Source organism: Anabrus simplex, chromosome 14 (genome assembly GCF_040414725.1).
Source record: "Anabrus simplex isolate iqAnaSimp1 chromosome 14, ASM4041472v1, whole genome shotgun sequence".
Lineage (NCBI taxonomy): Eukaryota > Metazoa > Arthropoda > Insecta > Orthoptera > Tettigoniidae > Anabrus > Anabrus simplex.
Genome location: NC_090278.1, coordinates 26,695,654 through 26,715,961, shown reverse-complemented (window position 1 = coordinate 26,715,961; position 20,308 = coordinate 26,695,654). Strand labels below are relative to the sequence as shown.

General features: G+C 39.2%; 2 protein-coding genes and 1 pseudogene across 3 annotated transcripts in view; 2 read left to right on the top strand and 1 right to left on the bottom strand.

Annotated features, from left to right (window-relative positions):
* Positions 1–20,308, bottom strand: part of LOC136885543 (uncharacterized) — a 224,412-nt gene that overhangs the window by 122,369 nt on the left and 81,735 nt on the right. The window lies entirely within an intron of this gene.
* Positions 9,463–13,329, top strand: LOC137503010 (uncharacterized; annotated as a pseudogene).
* The window catches only part of pck (Claudin superfamily protein pickel), a 33,845-nt gene continuing 26,701 nt past the window's right edge, over positions 13,165–20,308 (top strand). Inside the window, exon 1 of the mRNA XM_067158014.2 lies at positions 13,165–13,526. Coding sequence (XP_067014115.1) covers positions 13,493–13,526 — 34 coding nt within the window. The 5' untranslated portion in view covers positions 13,165–13,492. The remainder of the gene's footprint in view (positions 13,527–20,308) is intronic.

Here is a 20,308-nt window from a genome sequence, read left to right as displayed (position 1 = left end):
TCTTCGGTGGTGGGGTCATGTGAGGCGAATGGAAGAGGATACTCTACCTAGGAGAATAATGGACTCTGTTATGGAGGGTAAGAGAAGTAGAGGGAGACCAAGACAACAACGGTTAGATTCAGTTTTGAATGATTTAAAGATAAGAGGTATAGAACTAAATCAGGCCACAGCACTAGTTACAAATAGAGGATTGTGGCAACATTTAGTAAATTCAGAGGCTTGCAGACTGAACCCTGAAAGGCATAACGGTCCATAATGATGATGTATATATACAAATCAGAATATAGTGTGACAGAACGTGAGCAAGATTATTTTCCATTAACTTTTAATGTTAGGTAATTTTAATGCTAAACAAGTAGGCTATTTATCGACAATATGTTAAAAATAAAATCTTCCATCTTATGAAAAGCACTCACAACAAGAAAGGAATTTCTATCAATCTAAACTACGACACTATCAGACAGCAATCCAACCAGTATGCCTGTATGCTTCAGAATGCCTAGGATTAACAACCAGAAAAGACATTGAAGAAATCGAGAAGAAGGAATGAAAGATTTTACGAAAAATTCTCGGACCAAAAAGGTGTGGTGACACATACTGATGAAGTGTATAAAACATACAGCAGGATTTCAGATACAATACGCAAACGAAGAGTTAAATTCTTTGGACATATTTCAAGAATGCCCGACGACAGACTCACTAAGAATTTTTTTAACCATTTCAACAAGCCCAATAGCAAAGGCAACTCTAATGATAAATGGTTTTTTAAAACCAAGAAGGACCTGCAAGAAATGAACGTCATGGATCAAGAAATCCACAACAGAACCACTTTCAGGAACAAGATACACACATTTGAGGAGTTCCTAGAGGCAGAAACAGCAACCAAGAAGAAACAACATTGGACGGCTGAAAAGAAAGAAGCTGTTAGCAAGCAAACGAAGGAATACTGGTGCCAAAGAAAACTGAAGTGTTGTACAGTTATTTATATTGTCCATAGTTGGCCAAAATTGATTATGAATGAATGAAGGAAAATAATAATAATAAAAAATTCCTTCAATATTTAACATAAAATCAGTTGAGCAATGATAGCTTATGAAAGATTTTCAATAGTTTTAATATTCGTATATATATGAGGAGGGGCAGTCATGAACATGAGTCTAAGGCATAAAATGTGAAATTCCAGGCCTAATGGTGATCATACCATACTTGTCTCACAAGTTGCGGGGATTTGAAATATATCTGTTTGTTTAAATGAAATCCGGTTTCATTTAAAAAGAAAATTCAGTGTGCTACAATTTCATTCTTGGGTGGTATATATTGACAGAGGTGGTGATTATTGTTTTAGGAGGAAGTACACCTGGGCGACCATCCTCTATTAACACCAATCAGAGAGAAAAATAGAAAGGGTCCGATACTTCGAAAAATGAAGGTATCGGCCAAAGAAAGACAAGGGCCATGAGGGCGTGACAATGAAAGATTCCCTAGGCCTCCAATGCTCTAATACCGCAGTGGTAGGAAAAGAGTTGACCAAGGGAGGTTGAATAGGATAGACGAAAGTGAAGTGGTGATTATTGTTTTAAGAGGAAGTACAACTAGGCAACCATCCTCTATATAACACTACATACATACATACATACATACATACATACATACATTATCATTATAGACTGTTATGCCTTTCAGTGTTCAGTCTGCAAGCCTCTGTGAATTTACTAAACGTCGCCAAAATCCTCGATTTGCAACTAGTGTTGTGGCCTCATTTAGTTCTATACCTCTTATCTTTAAATCATTAGAAACCGAGTCTAACCATCATCATCTTGGTCTCCCTCTACTTCTCTTACCCTTCATAGCAGAGTCCATTATTCTCCTAGGTAACCTATCCTCCTCCATTCGCCCCACATGACCCCATCTCCGAAGCCGGTTTATGCGTACAGTTTCATCCATCAAGTTCATTCCTAAATTAGCCTTTATCTCCTCATTCCGAGTACCCTCCTGCCATTGTTCCCACCTGTTTGTACCAGCAATCATTCTTGCTACTTTCATGTTCGTTATTTCTAACTTATGAATAAGATATCTTGAGTCCACCCAGCTTTCGTTCCCGTAAAGCAAAGTTTGTCTGAAAACAGACCGATGTAAAGATAGTTTCGTCTGGGAGCTGACTTCCTTCTTACAGAATACCGCTGATCGCAACTGAGAGCTCACTGCATTAGCTTTACTACACCTTGATTCAATCTCACTTACTATATTACCATCCTGGGAGAACACACAACCTAAATACTTGAAATTATCAACATGTTCTAGCTTTGTATCACCAATATGACATTCAATTCTGTTTAATTTCTTATCTACTGACATCAATTTAGTCTTCGGGAGGCTGATTTTCATACCATACTCATTGCACCTATTTTCAAGTTCCAAGATATTAGACTGCAGGCTTTCGGCACAGTCTTCCATTAAGACCAAGTTGTCAGCATAGGCCAAACTGCTTATTACATTTCCACCTAACTGAATCCCTCCCTGCCATTTTATACCTTTCAGCAGATGATCCATGAAAACTATGAACAGCAAAGGTGAAAGATTACAGCCTTGTCTAACCCCTGTAAGTACCCTGAACCAAGAACTCATTCTACCAGCAATTCTCACTGAAGCCCAATTGTCAACATAAATGCTTTTGATTTATTTAAATAATCTACCTTTAATTCCATAGTCCTCCAGTATAGTGAACATCTTTTCCCTCGGTACCCTGTCATATGCTTTCTCTAGATCTACGAAACATAAACACAACTGCCTATTCCTCTCGTAGCATTTTTCAATTACCTGGCGCATACTGAAAATCTGATCCTGACAGTCTCTCTGTGGTCTGAAATCACACTGGTTTTCATCCAACTTCCTCTCAACCACTGATCGCACCCTCCTTTCCAAGATGCCAGTGAATTCTTTGCCTGGTATACTAATCAATGAGATACCTCGATAGTTGTGCAATCCTTCCTGTTCGCTTGCTTATAGATAGGTGCAATTACTGCTTTTGTCCAATCTGAAGGTACCTTACCAACACTCCACGCTAATTTTACTACTCTATGAAGCCATTTCATCCCTGCCTTCCCACTATACTTCACCATTTCAGCTCTAATTTCATATTCCTGCTGCCTTATGACAATGGAGTTTATTTACCATCCTTTCCACTTCCTCAAGCATAATTTCACCAACATAATTTTCCTCCTCCCCATGAGCTTGGCTGTTTGCAACACCACCAGGATGATTTCCTTTTACATTGAGATGTTCAAAATGTTCCCTCCACCTCTCCAGTGATTCCCTGGGATCTATTATGAGATCACCTGAATTACTCAAAACACTGTTCATTTCCTTTTTCCCTCCCTTCCTAAGATTCTTTATTACTGTCCAGAAAGGTTTCCTTGCTGCTTGACCTAGCCTTTCCAGGTTATTACCAAAATGTTCCTTTTCCCATCTTTACACACAGTTGTTCCTAGGCGTTCCCTTGCTGTTTCTACTACAGCATCCCTGTATGCCACCCATTCTCTTTCTATATCCTGAACCTGCTTACTGTCTACTGTTCGAAACTTCTCACTAATCTTATCCATGTACTTCTGTCTAATTTCCTCATCCTGGAGATTTTCTACCCTTATTCGTTTGCAGACAGATTTCACTTTCTCTACCCTGGGCCTAGAGATACTTAGTTCACTACAGATCAGATAGTGGTCTGTATCATCGAATAATCCCCGGAAAACTCGTACATTGCTAACAGATTTCCTGAATTCAAAGTCGGTTAAGATATAGTCTATTATGGATCTGGTATTCCTAGCCTCCCATGTGTAGCGGTGAATAGCCTTATGCTTGAAGAATGTATTCGTAACAGCTAAACCCATACTAGCACAGAAGTCCAGCAAACGCTTTCCATTCCCATTAGCTTCCATATCTTCCCCACATTTACCAATCACCCTTTCGTATCCTTCCTTTCTATTCCCAACTCTCGCATTGAAATCGCCCAATTAGCACTATTCTATCCTTGCTTTTGACCCTGACCATGATGTCACTCAATGCTTCATAAAACTTGTCAACTTCATCCTCATCTGCACCCTCACATGGTGAATACACGGACACAATTCTTGTCCTAATTCCTCCAACTGACAAATCTACCCACATCATTCGCTCATTTACGTGCCTAACAGAAACTATGTTGCGTGCAATTGTATTCTTGATAAGGAGCTCTTCCCCAGACTCTGCCCTTCCCTTTCTAACACCCGTCAGTACACTTTATAATTTCCTATCTCCTCCTTATTATCTCCCCTTACCCGAATATCACTTACTCCTAGCACATCCAGATGCATCCTTTTTGCTGACTCAGCCAGTTCTACCTTCTTTCTTCCATAAGCCCCATTAATATTAATAGCTCCCCATCGAATTTCATTTCGTTCGCCAAGTTGTTTCCAACCGAGCTCGATAGCTGCAGTTGCTTAAATGCGGCCAGTATCCAGTAATCGGGAGATAGTGGGTTTGAATCCCATTGTCGGCAGCCCTGAAGATGGTTTTCCGTGGTTTCCCATTTTCACACCAGGCAAATGCCAGGGCTGAACCTTAATTAAGGCCACGGCCGCTTCCTTCCAATTCCTAGGCCTTTCCTAACCCATCGTCGCCATATGATCTATCGGTGTCGGTGCGACGTAAAGCAAATAGCAAAGTTGTTTCCAAGGAGTCCCTCGCCTGTCAAATGGAAGTGGGACTCCATTACTCGCATAGGTCTGAGGCTTGCTTAAAATGTTCTTAGTTTGGTAAATTCAGGAAGCAGGATACTACCCTACTTGCACATAGCCCAAGTGAGGATCTCTCCTCTAACGGGTTATGGACCACCAGTGAATTGTATAGTCCTAGCCGCCTGAGCACAAGGAGGGCCATGACTCAGAATATGTCCAAGATGCCCACTCCCATTCCATAGCAACTGGTATCCCGACTCTCAGGACCACTTTCTAGGCCACTCAGCCGTTGCCCATGGTTCACGAACTAGGACGTGACTACAGTAACCCACAAACACTAATCAGAGAGAAAAATGGAAGGGATCCGACACTTTGAAAAATGAAGATATCAACCAAAGAAAGGCAAGGACCACGAAGGGCGTGAAAATGAAAAGACTCTCGAGGCCTTGAGTGCTTTAATACCGTCGGGGTCGGAAAAGAACAAGAGTTGACCAAGGGAGGTCGGATAGGATAGATAAAAGTGAGGAGCCTGGCACAAGTAAATGGAAGCAATGCCAGGACTCAGCTAAGGGCCCCCTGGTCGCCAACCCACGCTCCAAATTTGAGAGCTCCTGGGCCCCCTTTTAGTCACCTCTTACGGCAGGCAGGGGATACCGTGGGTGTTATTCTACTGCTCCCATCCACAGGGGGAACAAAAGTGAGGAGTCTGACACAAATCAGTGGAAGCAATGTCAGGACTCAGTTAAGGGCCTCGTCGTCGCCAACCCACGCTCCCAAGTTGAGAGCCTCTGGGACCCCTTTTAGTCACCTTTTATGACAGGCAGGGGTTACTGTGGGTGTTTCCTATTGTCCCCACCCACAGGGGTTACGTATTGGCAGTGTTGCAGATAAGAATAATCGCGCCGGGTAAATCAAAGATGTGGAGATAAATAAAACATCTTGATCCAAACAGATCTTTCCAGAATTCGATTACGTTAATAGGAATTCTCGAGAATCAATGTAATTTCTAATTCGTTACTCAAATAGCCTACTAAAAGACAGAAAATGGGTCAATGAGTGCCGCTGTTAGGCAATTATTTTTTCCTGTTAAATTCTTGAGAGCTGTGAGCCTCCGTGGCTCAGGCGGCAGCGCACCGGCCTCTCACCGCTGAGTTCTGTGGTTCAAATCTCGGTCACTCTATGTGAGTTTTGTGCTGGACAAAGCGGAGGTGGTACAGGTATTTCTCCGGGTACTCCGGTTTTCCCTGTCATCTTTCATTCCAACAACATTCTCCAATATAATTTCATTTCATTAATCATTGCCTCAGAGTGCGACAGGTTTTGGCAGCCGGCACAATTCCCATTCTCGCCGTTAGATGGGGGCTTCATTCATTCCATTCCTGACCCGGTCAAATGTCTGGAAACAGGCTGTGGAATTTCAAAATCTTAAGAGCTCTGATAAAAATTACCACTTCCAGCCACTACACACCAACATAGATTATATATTTATAAAATAAATATATATTTTATTTTAAAGTCTGTTGGGAATCTCAAACAGTAGCTTGTTAAGTATAATACTCCCAATGATATAATTGGTGACATACCGGTAATTAAAAACAATACTGTATTTGGTATAACTATCACCGTAATTTTAATAATAGAGGAAAATTCGCACAATGTGCATAAGCTGTACAGTCAGTATATGGTTAGTTGACTCTAGCACAGAACGAAGTCAGTGATTCGGTCCTTTGCTTGCAAAAGATCGTATGATATCTGTCACACAGCCCACCACAGCGCTTGCACACACATTCTTGTCCTGGAGAATGGAAACCTACTTTCTGGCATAATAGGTGGTGAAAACCATGTACCGCAAACAGAGTCGTCACATGTCTAAGGTCATAGTTTGGTTGTTTCCAATCTGGTATGATCATGGCATCGGTGGCATAGAACTCTTCCCAGATTTCTTCTCTCTTTGATGTAAGTTCCATCATGGTAGATTTGTACGCGGGTGTGGCTGGAAGTAGAAATTTTAGCCTTATTTCCTCTAAGTAGAATAGTTCCCTTGCCAATACATAAACCAAGCGAGATGGAGTGTACTTGGTCGGTAGATGCAGAGTGGGTTGTTGTCCCATAAGCTCTGTACTCTGACTGGCCAACCGAGCAGAGGAAAGTTGGCCACGGCTCTACGCCTCTGCATTCGGGAGACGGCCAGGGGCACAGTGCCGGACTTCACGCCTGGTCCCACCCGTCGGCTGTCCTGAGAATGGTTTTCCATTCTCCTGCACTAAGGCAAATGCCGGGACAGTTCGTAGTATAGGCCACGGCCGCCCACCCACTCACCTACTCCGCACATCTCCTTCACCGTAACAAATCTCCCGGCCTGAGAGACGGCGTCACCGTCTAGGAGGCCCGCCTCCCCCTTCAGGGGAGGAATGAAAACGTTTAATAGTAGTAGTGTACTTGGAGACACATAAAGCTTTCTTCAGAAATGATGCTTTAACTTTTTCTATGCTTGACAGTTGAGCTTTAGTTACGTATGGCCAGATGTTTTTTATTCCGTAGGTGATGACAGGTGAAACCATGGGGGTGAAGGTGAGATACGACAAAAGTACAACAGGCCGTATTTCAGATCCAGACCACTTGGAAGCGCTGCAGGGTGTAGAGTCGCGTCTTGATTGGCTGGCTTGCCTCATGCTCGTGGCCTATGCTCGTAAAATGGAAAATGGAGATTGAGTTCTGTACTGTTTATTACTGTTTAATTCTGTATGGTTATGACAAGAAGTTGCGACGAAGAAGGAACCGGTTACAGTTTTTAGATACGGTACGCTTAATGTCCAAGTGTTGCTGTATGTTTGAGTTCTGTAGTTTTGCAATTTCATTGTAAGCTACATGTAATCAGAACATAAACATTGTTATTTTCTGCCCGAAGATGCTAAGTACAGCGAAGGTAAGTTATGGAAATAAAATTGTAAATAGTGTATTAAATTATACTTTTTCATTCCTTCCATTTCTTTGTTTTCGGTATTGAAACTTTGTTTATGAACGTCATGTTCTTTATTTCAGAGAGGTAACACCTTGAGGTTAAGGTACTCCTGCAAGTTTTCAACATGTACAAGTGGCTATTATGTCGATATGACTGGCAATCTCAACATCAAGAATACGCATTTTTTATAAATAAGGATTCTCTGAAGGAGTGGAAGTATGTGTGTCGTGAGAGTGATGGTGTAAATTGTTCTAGTTTTTATGTTTGTGAAGTTCATTTTATTGAGTAGAATCTTATTAACTACCGGCACACTAGGCAGCAATTTAATTTTAATGTTGTTCAATCAATCAATCAATCAATGATCTGCATTTAGGGTGGTTGCCCAGGTGGCAGATTACCTATAAATTGTTTACCTAGCTTTCTCTTTAATATTTTCAACAAACTTGGAAATTTATTGAACATTTCCCTTGATAATTTTTTCCAATCCCTTACACCTTGTGCTATAAATTAATATTTGCCCCAATCTGTCCTCTTGAATTCCACCTTTATCTTCATATTAAACATGTGGAAACTATTCCCTATAATCCCTGTAACTTATTTTAGACATGCGTGTGTCAAGTAATAGCATGGCATAAAATAGAAATGTATTCCTGAATTAAATTTCAGTAATTTCACAAACAGGATTTGTAATCTAGATCTTTCAGTATTACGTGATGTTGAAGAGGTTGAGATTGGAGAAAACACACAAACTGGTGAGTATCATTTTTTTGTCAGTAAATCATTTATCAGTGCTCAGTTACAGAATGCTAACAAAGCTCTATATGGTATGTGGTGGAATGAGGATAAGGTTATGGCACTTTCAGTTTATAAATGTGGGTCTCGCTTATATCAATATTTGGTTAATCGATAAGCTTCCCTCTGTCAGGCGTTTGAACTCTTTACCATCTCAAGTACCTTATGACACTGGTCTGAATCCATCCATAGTTGAAGTGCTGAAAGTAGAGGTTCTAAAATGTCTGATATTGACAAATACTGTGCCCTCCTATTTGATGAAATGTCGCTAGGAAAGGGTTTGTATTATGAGGCTAATAAACAAGGCATATGTGGGTATGAAGATCTTGGTCTTTTAGGAAGGTCATCTGTACTAGCAAATCATGCATTAGTTTTCATGTTAAGAGGTATTCACAGAATTTGGAAACAAATACTGTAATTGCCTATTATTTCACCACAAATTCAGTACCAGGATGTAATGTAGCCTTACAACAGCTGATTGAATTTGTTATAAGTAAGGGTTGAAAGTTGTTTGCACAATTTGTGACCATGACTTGAGAAATCAGAAAGCATTGTCAAGGTAATTTAGATAGATCCAGTCCATTCCATTTTCTTGTGAATAGTGAAGGAATTGTTGTCATGTATCATGTTCCCCTTCTGAAAAATACCAGAAGTGCGTTAATTGAAAATAAGATTCAGGTTAATGATCACAGGGTGGTGAAATTGAAATACATTCAATATACAATATAGACCAAGAGAAAATATTTAAATCAATAAATAAATACTGATCTGCATTTAGGGCAGTTGCCCAGGTGGCAGATTCCCTATCTGTTGTTTTCTTAGCCTTTTCAGAAATGATTTCAAAGAAATTGGAAATTTATTGAACATTTCCCTTGGTAAGTTATTCCAATCCCTAACTCCCCTTCCTATAAATGAATATTTGCTCCAGTTTGCCCAGTCTGTCATCTTTGCCCAAACTGAGAAAAAAACATTTAAACTTCCAGGATGGCTGTGTGAATTAAAGTTAAATTTACTGCTGCACAGTTAAGCCATACTGTGGCAGCTGTAATTGAAACATATGTAGCTACTAAAAGTGTTGCCCTCAGAAGCTATATACATAGCAGAATTTGTAGAAGCAAGTGACAACCTTCTGGATTCTTTGAACAGTTGTAACCAGAATGCCCATGAAAGTAAGATGTATAGATGTGCCCTTTCAGGAAATTCTCCACACATTGAGTTTTGGAACACTATTCTAAAAGAGATAGGTACCTGGAAAATAAGAGACCTCAAAACTGGTGGAGATAAGACATGCACATTCAGTTTCATTGATGGGTGGCAGATTACTATAAGATCTATTATGTTTTTTTGGAATAGGTAGAAGAAAGTAGGATTCAGGTTTCTTAATATGAAAGCTGTCAGTCAGGAGCCCTTAGAGAACGCATTATGTTGCATATGACAGCATGGCATTTCCAACACAAATCCTACATGTTTTCAGTTTGTAATACCTTTAAAAACTTGTATTGGAAATAATATGGCTTTGCCCTTCAAAACTATGGGTGTGATAGTGATAATTGTTTTCCCCTTGGCTATTTATATCAATTTTTAAAATTGCTGATGATGACAATCCAGGAGTACATGTGGCACTGGCTCTGTTGATCATGAAGGCATAAATTACTGTCTCAAGTCAGACCAGTAAATCCCACTCTGAACTTTTAAGAGGACAATCAAGCTGTGACATATGTAGAAGGATATATTTTGAAAGATTTAGGTATAAATAATGAGTGTGATGTGTGCAAGGGAAATCTACATTCACCTAACTTGACTGAAGGCCATTTCAAAGAAAACAGTAAATCAGCTAACTTGCAGTACGCCAGTGAACAAATGAAAGATTTTCTGCTTCATGTTCATGACCCATTCTATATATTTTTGGACAAATATGGTCATACAGAAGCATTGATAGCCTTAAAGGTGTATTTTCCAGGCCAGCCTACTCCTTTTGTAGGAAACATTGTTTTGAAAATGTAATTTTGCAGGCAGCTCTTACATTTCTCATTTAAAAGAGTGTAAACATTTGGTTGAGAGAAAGTATCCAGCTGGACATAACAAAAAAGGTTTAAAAAATTCAAGTCCCAGTTTTTATTTGTAAACAGTGTTAATTTTGCTAGAATTTATTATCAGGTTAGCTGTATGCAGGCTTAGGTAGTTTTAAGACTTGTGCAGTTGTATAGACTGTATGATTGCTTGTCCTATTTGCTGGCACCAATATATTTTCTTCATTGGTCGATTGGGTTTGCTATGCCATATGCTGGCCTAGGTAATTTCGTTTTAAGACTTGTGTGGTTGTAAGCATTATGTATGTATAGCCTATTGTATAGGCCTACTGCTTGTCTTTCAGTGATTAAGTTACACATTGCCATATGCATGCTGAGGAATTTTAAGTCTTGTGTGGTTGTAAATATTATCTGTATATACTGTATGGGTTCATGATGTGGGTTTCTGTAGTCACATCCTAGTTCGTGAACCATGGGCAAAGGTTGAGTGGCCTAGCAAGTGGTCCTGACAGTCCTGGGATCATTATGGAGGGTGAGACCAGGGCAATGATTAGACAGAGTTTTCAGGGATTTTAAGGTCAGGTTCACCTTGGGGGGGGGGGGGATAGAATAACACCCACAGTATCTCCTGCCTGTCATAAGAGGCGACTAAAAGTGGCCCTAGTGGCTCCAAACTTGGGAGCGTGGGTTGGTGACCATGGGGCCCTTAGCTGAGTACTGCATTGCGTCCAATTGCTTGTCAGGCTCCTCGCTTTCATCTTATTTTATCAGACCTCCCTTGGTCAGTTTTTGTTCTTTTCGACCCTGACGGTACTAGGTTGCGAATCCTAGGGAGTCTTTCATTTTCATGGCCCTTGTCTTCTTTGGCCGATATCTTCACTTTTCGAAGTGTCGGATCCCTTCCATTTTTTTCTCTCTGATTAGTATTATAGGCCTATAGAGGATGGTTGATTACGTGTACTTCTTCTCAAATCAATAATCACCATCACCAACACTTAAAAGTCAGAGGTGTAGAACTAAACGAAACCACGGAGCTAGTTGTGAGAACTAAACAAAACCACAGAGCTAATTGCGAAATGAGGGCTCTGAAGAGACATAGTTAATTCACAGAGAATTGTAGGGTAAACGGTGAAGGGCATAACCGTCTATAATGAAGATATATGTATTTTATTGATGCTTGTACTTTTGCTGAAACCATGGTACTGTAGTCTTCATTAACTGATGAAGGCCTAGGCAATTTGAAGACTTGTATGGTTGCTTGTATTGTTTGTGAACATTGTAATGAAACTACCGGTACCACCTCTGCGACAACTCTAAACGCAGATCGCTGATGATTGATTGATTGACAGACTGATTGTCTTCTTTCATGTACCTGTCCTTTCTCTGATGGAAAGATCAGTTTCATCTGCTTTCCCTGTTGTCATTTATAATGTTTGTAGTGTTTTCAATGTATTAAGTTGCAATTCAATAAACTTCAAATGTCATGATTTTGTTTTTATTGGTTGATAAGATTACGTTAGTCTTTCTCCCACAGAATACAAACCACTCAAAGCTCCTCATTCCAAATTGAACACACAGTGTCATTGTATGCGACGTTGTGGTCCTGTTCCCAATGACAAATTTTATTTTTCAGCTTGTAGGTTTCCGAAATTAGTGAGCTGGCTGCGGTGATAGGTATGAGAATCTTAGCTTGCAGAGTACTTCCTGGCATGAAAACTTTCGTTTTGTTATTTAGAATATCCTGCGTCCCCACACGTTTCTCAGTATTTTAACCTATTGAATAACATATTGAATTCCGTTTCATTGTGTATACGAAAGTCTGAAAATACAAAGTAATTTATGAACCAGTAATAAAACATATTGCTCATTCATGCCATATTCATTATGAGAGAAAAAATGTAGACTATTACATATTATTCAACATGTTAAGATATTGAGAAACGCGTGGGGAGGAGAGCTATCCTATATAACTAAACGAAAGTTCTCATACCAGGATGTACTTTGCAAGCTAAGATTCTCATACCAATAACCACGGCCAACTTGATGCGTCGCTCTCGCTAGCGCAGGAAGGGATCCATTCGGCCGTGCTATCACTTAGCATCCAGACCACTACGAGCGCTGCGGTCATCTTTGTTTCCAAGTTCTAACATGGACTGTGTACTTCTGTTATATATTGGTGTTCTGTGGGTGAAACCTTGACGTTGAACAATTTTACTGCTGTTTTTGTGATAATTTCCTCAGATGTTTTATGCTATTTGCGCTTCTAAATGCTGCGCTGACTCTGTCCTTAATGTGCTAAGAAAATTTGTCTCCACCTGTTTGCATGATCACTCCCAAATATTTCACATGTGATACTGCTGCTAGGGGAACTGTTCTATGGAAGAAAGTCGCCTGTTTCCCGCCTCTTCTAAATGTCATAGTCACTGTCTTTTCTTTATTAATACATAGCTCGTTATTCTCCGCCCAGTCTGCCAATTGATCGGAAGAGGTTTGCAGATCCTCTTTCGATGTTGAGGCCATCACAATGTCATCTGCATAGATATATATTTTAACTTTCTCTGAGTGTATCGCCTCTATTACGTCCCCGTAATTTTCATAATACCTGGAACGTGGAAGTTTTCAGACAGCAGTTCTCATTTGTTAAAAGTTCAGTGTGGCCAACAGTGAATGTTGAAAGTATGTCAGAGCAGTGTGCATATACATTAAATTGTTTTAGTCTTATTTTCGAAAGATAGGGAGAGTATTTGACAAGTTTCTGGAAGAATATAAGTCTCTTATTCTTAATGATTAGGATATAGACCAAGAAGAAACGAAAGAACTGAACTTCCTTGAATAAGGCGTGGCTGTATGCATTGGGATCAGTGATCATACCACCCACTGCAGTTGTGTGCTAGTATGAGGATGTGTTATGTTTGCTAGAATTTTAATATAATATTCGAAGCAGAAAGATAACACAGGCATTTCTTTTGGTGTAGTGTATTGAAGAGATCTATTCCACAATGGTCGCTAAGCAGGATTATCCCAAGGCGTCAAGTAAGTATTAAAATAATCTTGCGTGTTCGAATCTTTGTTTGCAAACAGTGTTTTGTAAACATGATCAATGACGGCCTCACGAAAAGTAATACGTTGCATAAGAGAACTGCTATTTGCAATTCAGCTTCTGTTTAGGAATTTAAAAGGCGTTGAGATGTAAATCAATGGATATTATGGAAATAAATGTCCTTTTGTTGTCAGCGTACGTTGTTTACTCAGGATGATTGCCGAAACCAATCTCAAATCGCAGTACGGTACTTCGTCTTTCAAAGCCTGAACTTAATCGTTCGTATTAGAATGATTACTTATGAAAAAGTTGTACTGACCTCCTTGAGTTTTAATAATAAATTACCTTATGGGTATTTAGGCCTACATTTTAATTTCAGTTTTGATTCATTCCGTGATGTCGGTCACGAATTCAATTGCCATTACAATTAAGGTAATGGGACCAGTAGATGACACTTTAAGGGAAATTTCAGACACAAATATTCATATTGAATTTCATGCAGGGTGAACTATTAAATTTATTATTGATTTGTTTACTTCAGTAATCCCTTCACTTAAAAATATAATGAAAGTAATGAATGGATTCCTTCCCAACTATAAAATCGAACAAGAAAAACAGGTATGACAAGTCACCAGTAGATGGCATCTGTCTTTAGCCATTGCGCCAGTAGGTGACACATCATGACACCAGTTGTTGACAGTTTGTTTATAAAAAGTTACTAACTCACAAACTTTTCATTATTCATATATAGAAAACGTTAAATAAAGGGAATACAAAGCAATACTGAAACAAGGTTATATCATTGAACCAGATATCTTACAATGTGCGATATTTATTAATTTCTGATACTCGATAGTGTCTTTGTTAGTGTACAATTTGGGTCTTGAAATCACTTCCTTTATATCTTCCTTATCATACCAACACACATCGTCAGTTTTTGGCCACTTCCATGCATTAATTCCTGCCACGGCCATTACTTTGATATATGCCCGATTTGTATCTAACTTCAAAATAATTCCAAGATAATATTCACCCTCATAGTCACATATCACATAAAATCCCATACGGAAATTCGTTGGGGCACTTTTCAAAACACGTCCTTCTGATTCACTGTCATTTTCTGCAATTTCAGTCAACTTAAGCCTCTTCTTGACTTTTTTCATTTCTAATTCAGCACATTTTTTCTTCATAGTTTATTCTCTGAACCTTGCTCTTTCTTCTTTCAATCTCTCTGCTTCATCTTTTGTTTTTGCTTCCTTTCCTGGAATAACTGCCAATCTTTTGATATCACTACACTTGGAATTTTTTCCTTCTTTTTTTGGTGTTGTTGAAGGTAGTTATTTAGGGTAAAATAACGCTCATTTGAAGGGAGAAGGGACATTGCTTGTGGAACATTCCGCACCAGTAGCATTGGTATGATGACACCTATTGTCCTCAAGTGAAGGTTGCATTGTTGGAGTGATTGAAATATTTTCAGTTGGATTTACATTCTGTGTTGATGTTGAGGGGATGGGCTGAAAATCTGATGATGATCCTTGTTGGTGACTGAGTTGTGGAAGGAGAAACCTCTGACAATGACAGTTCATTTTGAGGCATATGTGCTGTGTTTTCATTTGCAACTGCCAGAATAGTAACTTGATTCATGACGGTAGGTGTGGCATCAAGCACTGACATGTCCTTATTGATTACTAATGGGCTGTTCATCATGGGAGGTGAGCGGACTTCAACAATTTCCACCAACTTCCTCCACAATAAAAATAAGTTTCTGTCCTCTTCTTCAATGTCTTCTATCCAGCTGCCACAATTCTTTTCTGCTTGAAGTAATCAATTTTACTTCCACCAATTTCTTTTTCCATTACTTCTATGGCTACTTGCTATCCATGCCACATGCTGCGGGGTTGCCGAAACACTGGGACTTCTTCCTTCCCCTCAGTCGAAAGAATCTTTGAAAAATCAATGGATGCTTTGGATGTATATGCTTAATTCCTGGTGTCTTTTCATGAATTATGTCTACCAGGATTTGCTAGGTTTACCATCAGTAAACGGATTGCCACGCTTTAATTCGTGCACTAAGAGTTTTTTTTTTTTTTTAGAAAACCAGCTTTTCCCATTTTCACTATCCAGTCAAACAGCACATATTCTTCTTCTTCATTTAGAACACTTGGTGGGCCCATTTTACTTCTGAAAGGCGTTTGTTCACTCTTGCATTTTTTGCAAATGTTCATCAATGTTGCACGTGGAATACCATATCTAGTAGCTGCAGTGGCATATGGTGTGTCCTTCTTAACTGCTTCGATGGCATTTTGCATTGCCTCCAATGAGTATTTAAAAAGTGATCCTTTCCCCCTGGCAGGCATGATAAGATAGATACAGGACTCTGAAATTAATGACAAAAGCAATGTTTAGCTCAGAGCATAACCTGCAAATTTAACATACCTTCAACAAACTGTAGTAACTGAGCTATAACATTACTTTATCAGAAATGTATCTATGGAATGCACTTAAACACACATGTACCTAAATTTGATAATGTTTAACAAATTCTGTTAATTCTGACTGAAGTTAAATAGATCAAAACAGGCCATACCCTCTGTCCTAAGAGTGCTTATAACCATGCCATGATTTATAGGCGTACATAGACTGCTACTTATCATGTATGTAATATTCCATCACCTTTAAGTTTTCCTTTCCTTCCTACAATATAATTTACCAATTAGAGATTGATATGAACTACTGTATTCACCAGAATTTGCTATCACATTGAAGTATACACATTCAGGCTGTCATGTCAACTACTAGATCCATGAGGTCTTGTGGAAGGGTTGAGAAGATGGCATACCCTGCCAACTACTAGTCCACTAGCTATATTAGGGACCAATAGATGACACTAACAATATATTTCTTCAGTCGAAGTTATAACTTCCTAATATGCTAATATTACCCTTCCAAAGAATGTATTTGGTAAAAATGAATAAAATGACCAAGGTACAACAAAACCCTGCCAGGCAACATACCTGTATTGTTACTTCCTCGTTAACACTAACTTTAAGCAGACGCCATTTTTACATCTAATGCTCATACGGCTCTTAATAAAACCTCTTTGGAAATATGGAGAAGGTACTACTATATTTCCCTTTATTTCATATGCTGCACTCTGGAATCATAGAAGGGAACTATTGATTGAAAACTATTATTACTTCCGTTACAAGCTTAAGAATTGGTTTAACATCTGCAAGTGCCATCTACTGGTCCACTGTCATCTACTGGTCCTTTTACCTTACGATTCCTACCCTTGCACTTAAATACCTGATTTAGAAGAATTCCGTAGCAGTAATTTAAGCTAATTATTCCTGAGAAGTTATAGGTCTCAAACTATGGATAACATTTAATTGACACCTTGAAAACTAGTTTCCTTTAAGGGTTACCATCTGGTTACAGTCCTGTGAAATTGTAAAAAGCTCCTGTCAATCAAAAATTCACCATTTTCGATTAGCCTGGTTTGTGCAGTATTGGACCGTAGAAAGAAAAAAGGTTCTCTTTTATTCTGCTATTGATGTTTTGATCATCACCAAACAACCTCTAGTTGAGTTGAATCTAAATCAGAGGTGTTTTGGGAGACAGTGGGTTCGAACCCCTCTGTCGGCAACCCTAAAGATTGTTTTCCATGGTTTCCCATTTTCACATCAGGTAAATGCTGGGACTGTAGGCATTCATTAATAAAGGACATAGTCACTTCCTTCCCACTCCTCGCCCTTTCCTATCCCATCATTGCCATAAAACCTACCTGTGTTGGTGCGACGTAAAGCAAATTGGAAAAAAATAAAATTAAAATATCTGAGGGGTACGTGCCCTACCATTTGTAAAATTCCTCATACATTTGCTGTATGTTAAGTCAGTGACGATGCCACCTGGCTGTCATGACATTCCCAACTCTGAATTGACCTGGCAGCAAGTCTTGCATATGCCAATAGGAAATGTGTGAAATTCTGGTTGATATTTCTGCATCATGTTAAGAAATATAAGACATATTAGCTGGTCAAAAATATCCAGACATTTACTGGAAACTGTCCTCTAAGAGTTCCTGGGTACACACCTACTGTCCAGTTGTGGAGACAAATAAGGGTCCTACCTTAGCTTTTTTTACAACTCAAACTCTGTAGGGGAGGCAGTCTGCCAGGTATCAGAACATCTGGGAATGGCAGACTATTCTCCCTACAGCATTGAAGCAAACTTAGCTGGGGTCGTTCAGGTCTGCAGCGAAATCGCTGGTCTAACTTATCCCAGAGGTGTTCGATAGTATTGAGTTTGGGGCTGAGGCCTGTCCAGTCCATTTCCTGAAGCTTGGTGTCCACAAATCAATCCTGAGCAGATCCTGCTTCATGGCATGGAACAATATCATGCTGAAACACACTGTGGTCATTAATGAATTTAGGTTTTTGTGGCTCACTTTATTAAAATAAATAAAATTATCTGGATTAAAGACACTAATTTATTACTAAAACAAAGCCTATTTATTATTAAAACTAAGCAGAGCTTTCTGCCAAATTACATTGGCCTTCATCACCGCATGTGAAGTTCTGCTTCTGACAGTGATCATAGAAATCCTTGAAAGAACGTGGAAGTCACGACCATACTATCAATGACCTTCCCATTAACTGGACTTGGGTGTCATCGTGCTGTGTTGTGGTGGTTGGGAGTGAAGTTACTGTTTCACCGCCCTCTGTCAACAGTTCCTGGAGTGTGTCGCGCTGTGCCATGGTGGTGTTATGCATGTATTTATGGAGAACAGGTCTCCATGTATTTGATAATTTGAAGCTGTCTTCCCTGTTGAAGTTATATGGCTTCCCTCTCAAGTCAAACTCTCAACCACCACAGCACAGCGCGATGATACCCAAGTCCAGTTAATGGGGAGGCTGTGGATAATATGGTCGTGACTTCCACGTTCTTTCAAGAATTTCTATGATCACTGTCAAAAGCAGAACTTCACATGCCCTAATGGAGGCCAATGTACCGTAATTTGGCGAAAAGCTCGGCTTTGTTTTAATAATATATACGCTTTGTTTTAGTAATAAATAGGTGGCTTTAACCCCGATAATTATATTTATTTATTTTAACACTGTGATCATCTCCAAACGGGTGTTCTACCGTAGACTTTGAGGCGCTGGTCAGAATTTGGTCATATATCCTTCAGCCTTTAACACTCTCTATTGTATTATGAGAGAACAAGGTTCCTTCAATGAAAAACATCCCCAACACTATCCTGTCAGCCATATTGGATAAATTAAACACAATACGAGGTCGGATATGAAGTGAGATGAAGTATTTGTTGAAATTATCATTATCATTGTGAAATTATCATGATGTTGTTTGGGTCATCAGTCCATAGACTGGTTTGATGCAGCTTTCTGTGCCACCCTATCCTGTGCTAACCTTTTCATTTCTATGTAACTGTTGCATCCTACATCTACTCTAATCTGCTTGTCATATTCATACCTACCGTTCTCATCCCCTACACTTACCTCAAAAACCAACTGAACAAGTCCTGGGTGTCTTAAGATGTGTCCTATCATTCTATCTCTTCTTTTCATCAAATTTAGCCAAATTCACAACTAATTATTTTTTATTTTCCACCTTGTTGATACATTAGTTGCTTAAGGGAACTTATTAGTTAAAAGTGGTACATGTTTCGTATATTATTAACATCTTCAGTCACATAACACTGCTTAGATGAAAAATTCATATTGTAGGCCTATTGACAAAGTATCAGTGCTTTGAAAGAAAGTGTCCTTAAAAATAGCATAAGATGATTAAATGACAACATTAAAAACAAAATACTCTTGAGAAAATATTGAATTGACAACTTACACTGATGTATAAATCACACATTATTTTTGGATTTCAGTGCAGAGTAAGGAACAGCTAACTACAAACTGAGGCAGGGAAGAGGCTGCAGAATATTGGGGAGGGGGAAAGAAAGAAAGAAAGTAGACACTCTGTCATCTTCAGAGCAAATAGAAAACCTGTTCACTCCCATATCTTCAAAATACGGTATTCCCATCTTTGGAGCAGATATTGTTCTGAGCCAGGGGGATGTATAAGCTGTACATTACTCCCTAAAGTATGTTTACTGTTTTTAGTTGCACTTTTTCCCTTTCTTTCTTACTATTGACATTGTATGAACCATGCAGGTCCAGGAAAAAAGGCAATAGGGTCCGAATCCAGACTGGAGTCCGCCATTTGAAGATATCTGCTATAGATAGTACCTCAGGCCTCTTCTCAGAAATTTATTTATTTATTTATTTATTTATTTATTTATTCGTATTAGAAGCAATACATCATATAAAGTATTAGTTAAGAATGAGAAATAATTAGATAGGCCTAAGTGGTAAAAACATACAGAGGTGCATTCAAAGTAACAATTATATCATATCGGACCAGAATTTGGCAAGATCTCAACCATTTGATGTGGCCTTCACTAAATCTTGCATGGTGAAAATGAGAGGGCAGGAGTTGCACCAGGTTTGTTCTCCGCAGCCACAGAGGGTTGACTCTTCAGATAGACCCCACTTTTTCATATTGTTCTTAGATCGACCGACCCCAGACCGCAGTCTGTTTAGACTCTTCCATGTAGACCACAACTCTTCAAAACCAGCTGGAAGAGTTTCAGATGGATCCATCCATCCATTGAGATGGAGGTTTCTGGATCTCCAGGAAGTTAGTCTTGATGATTGAGGTGACTCCAAAAGGCACTCAGTAGAATGAAGAAAACTTCTCC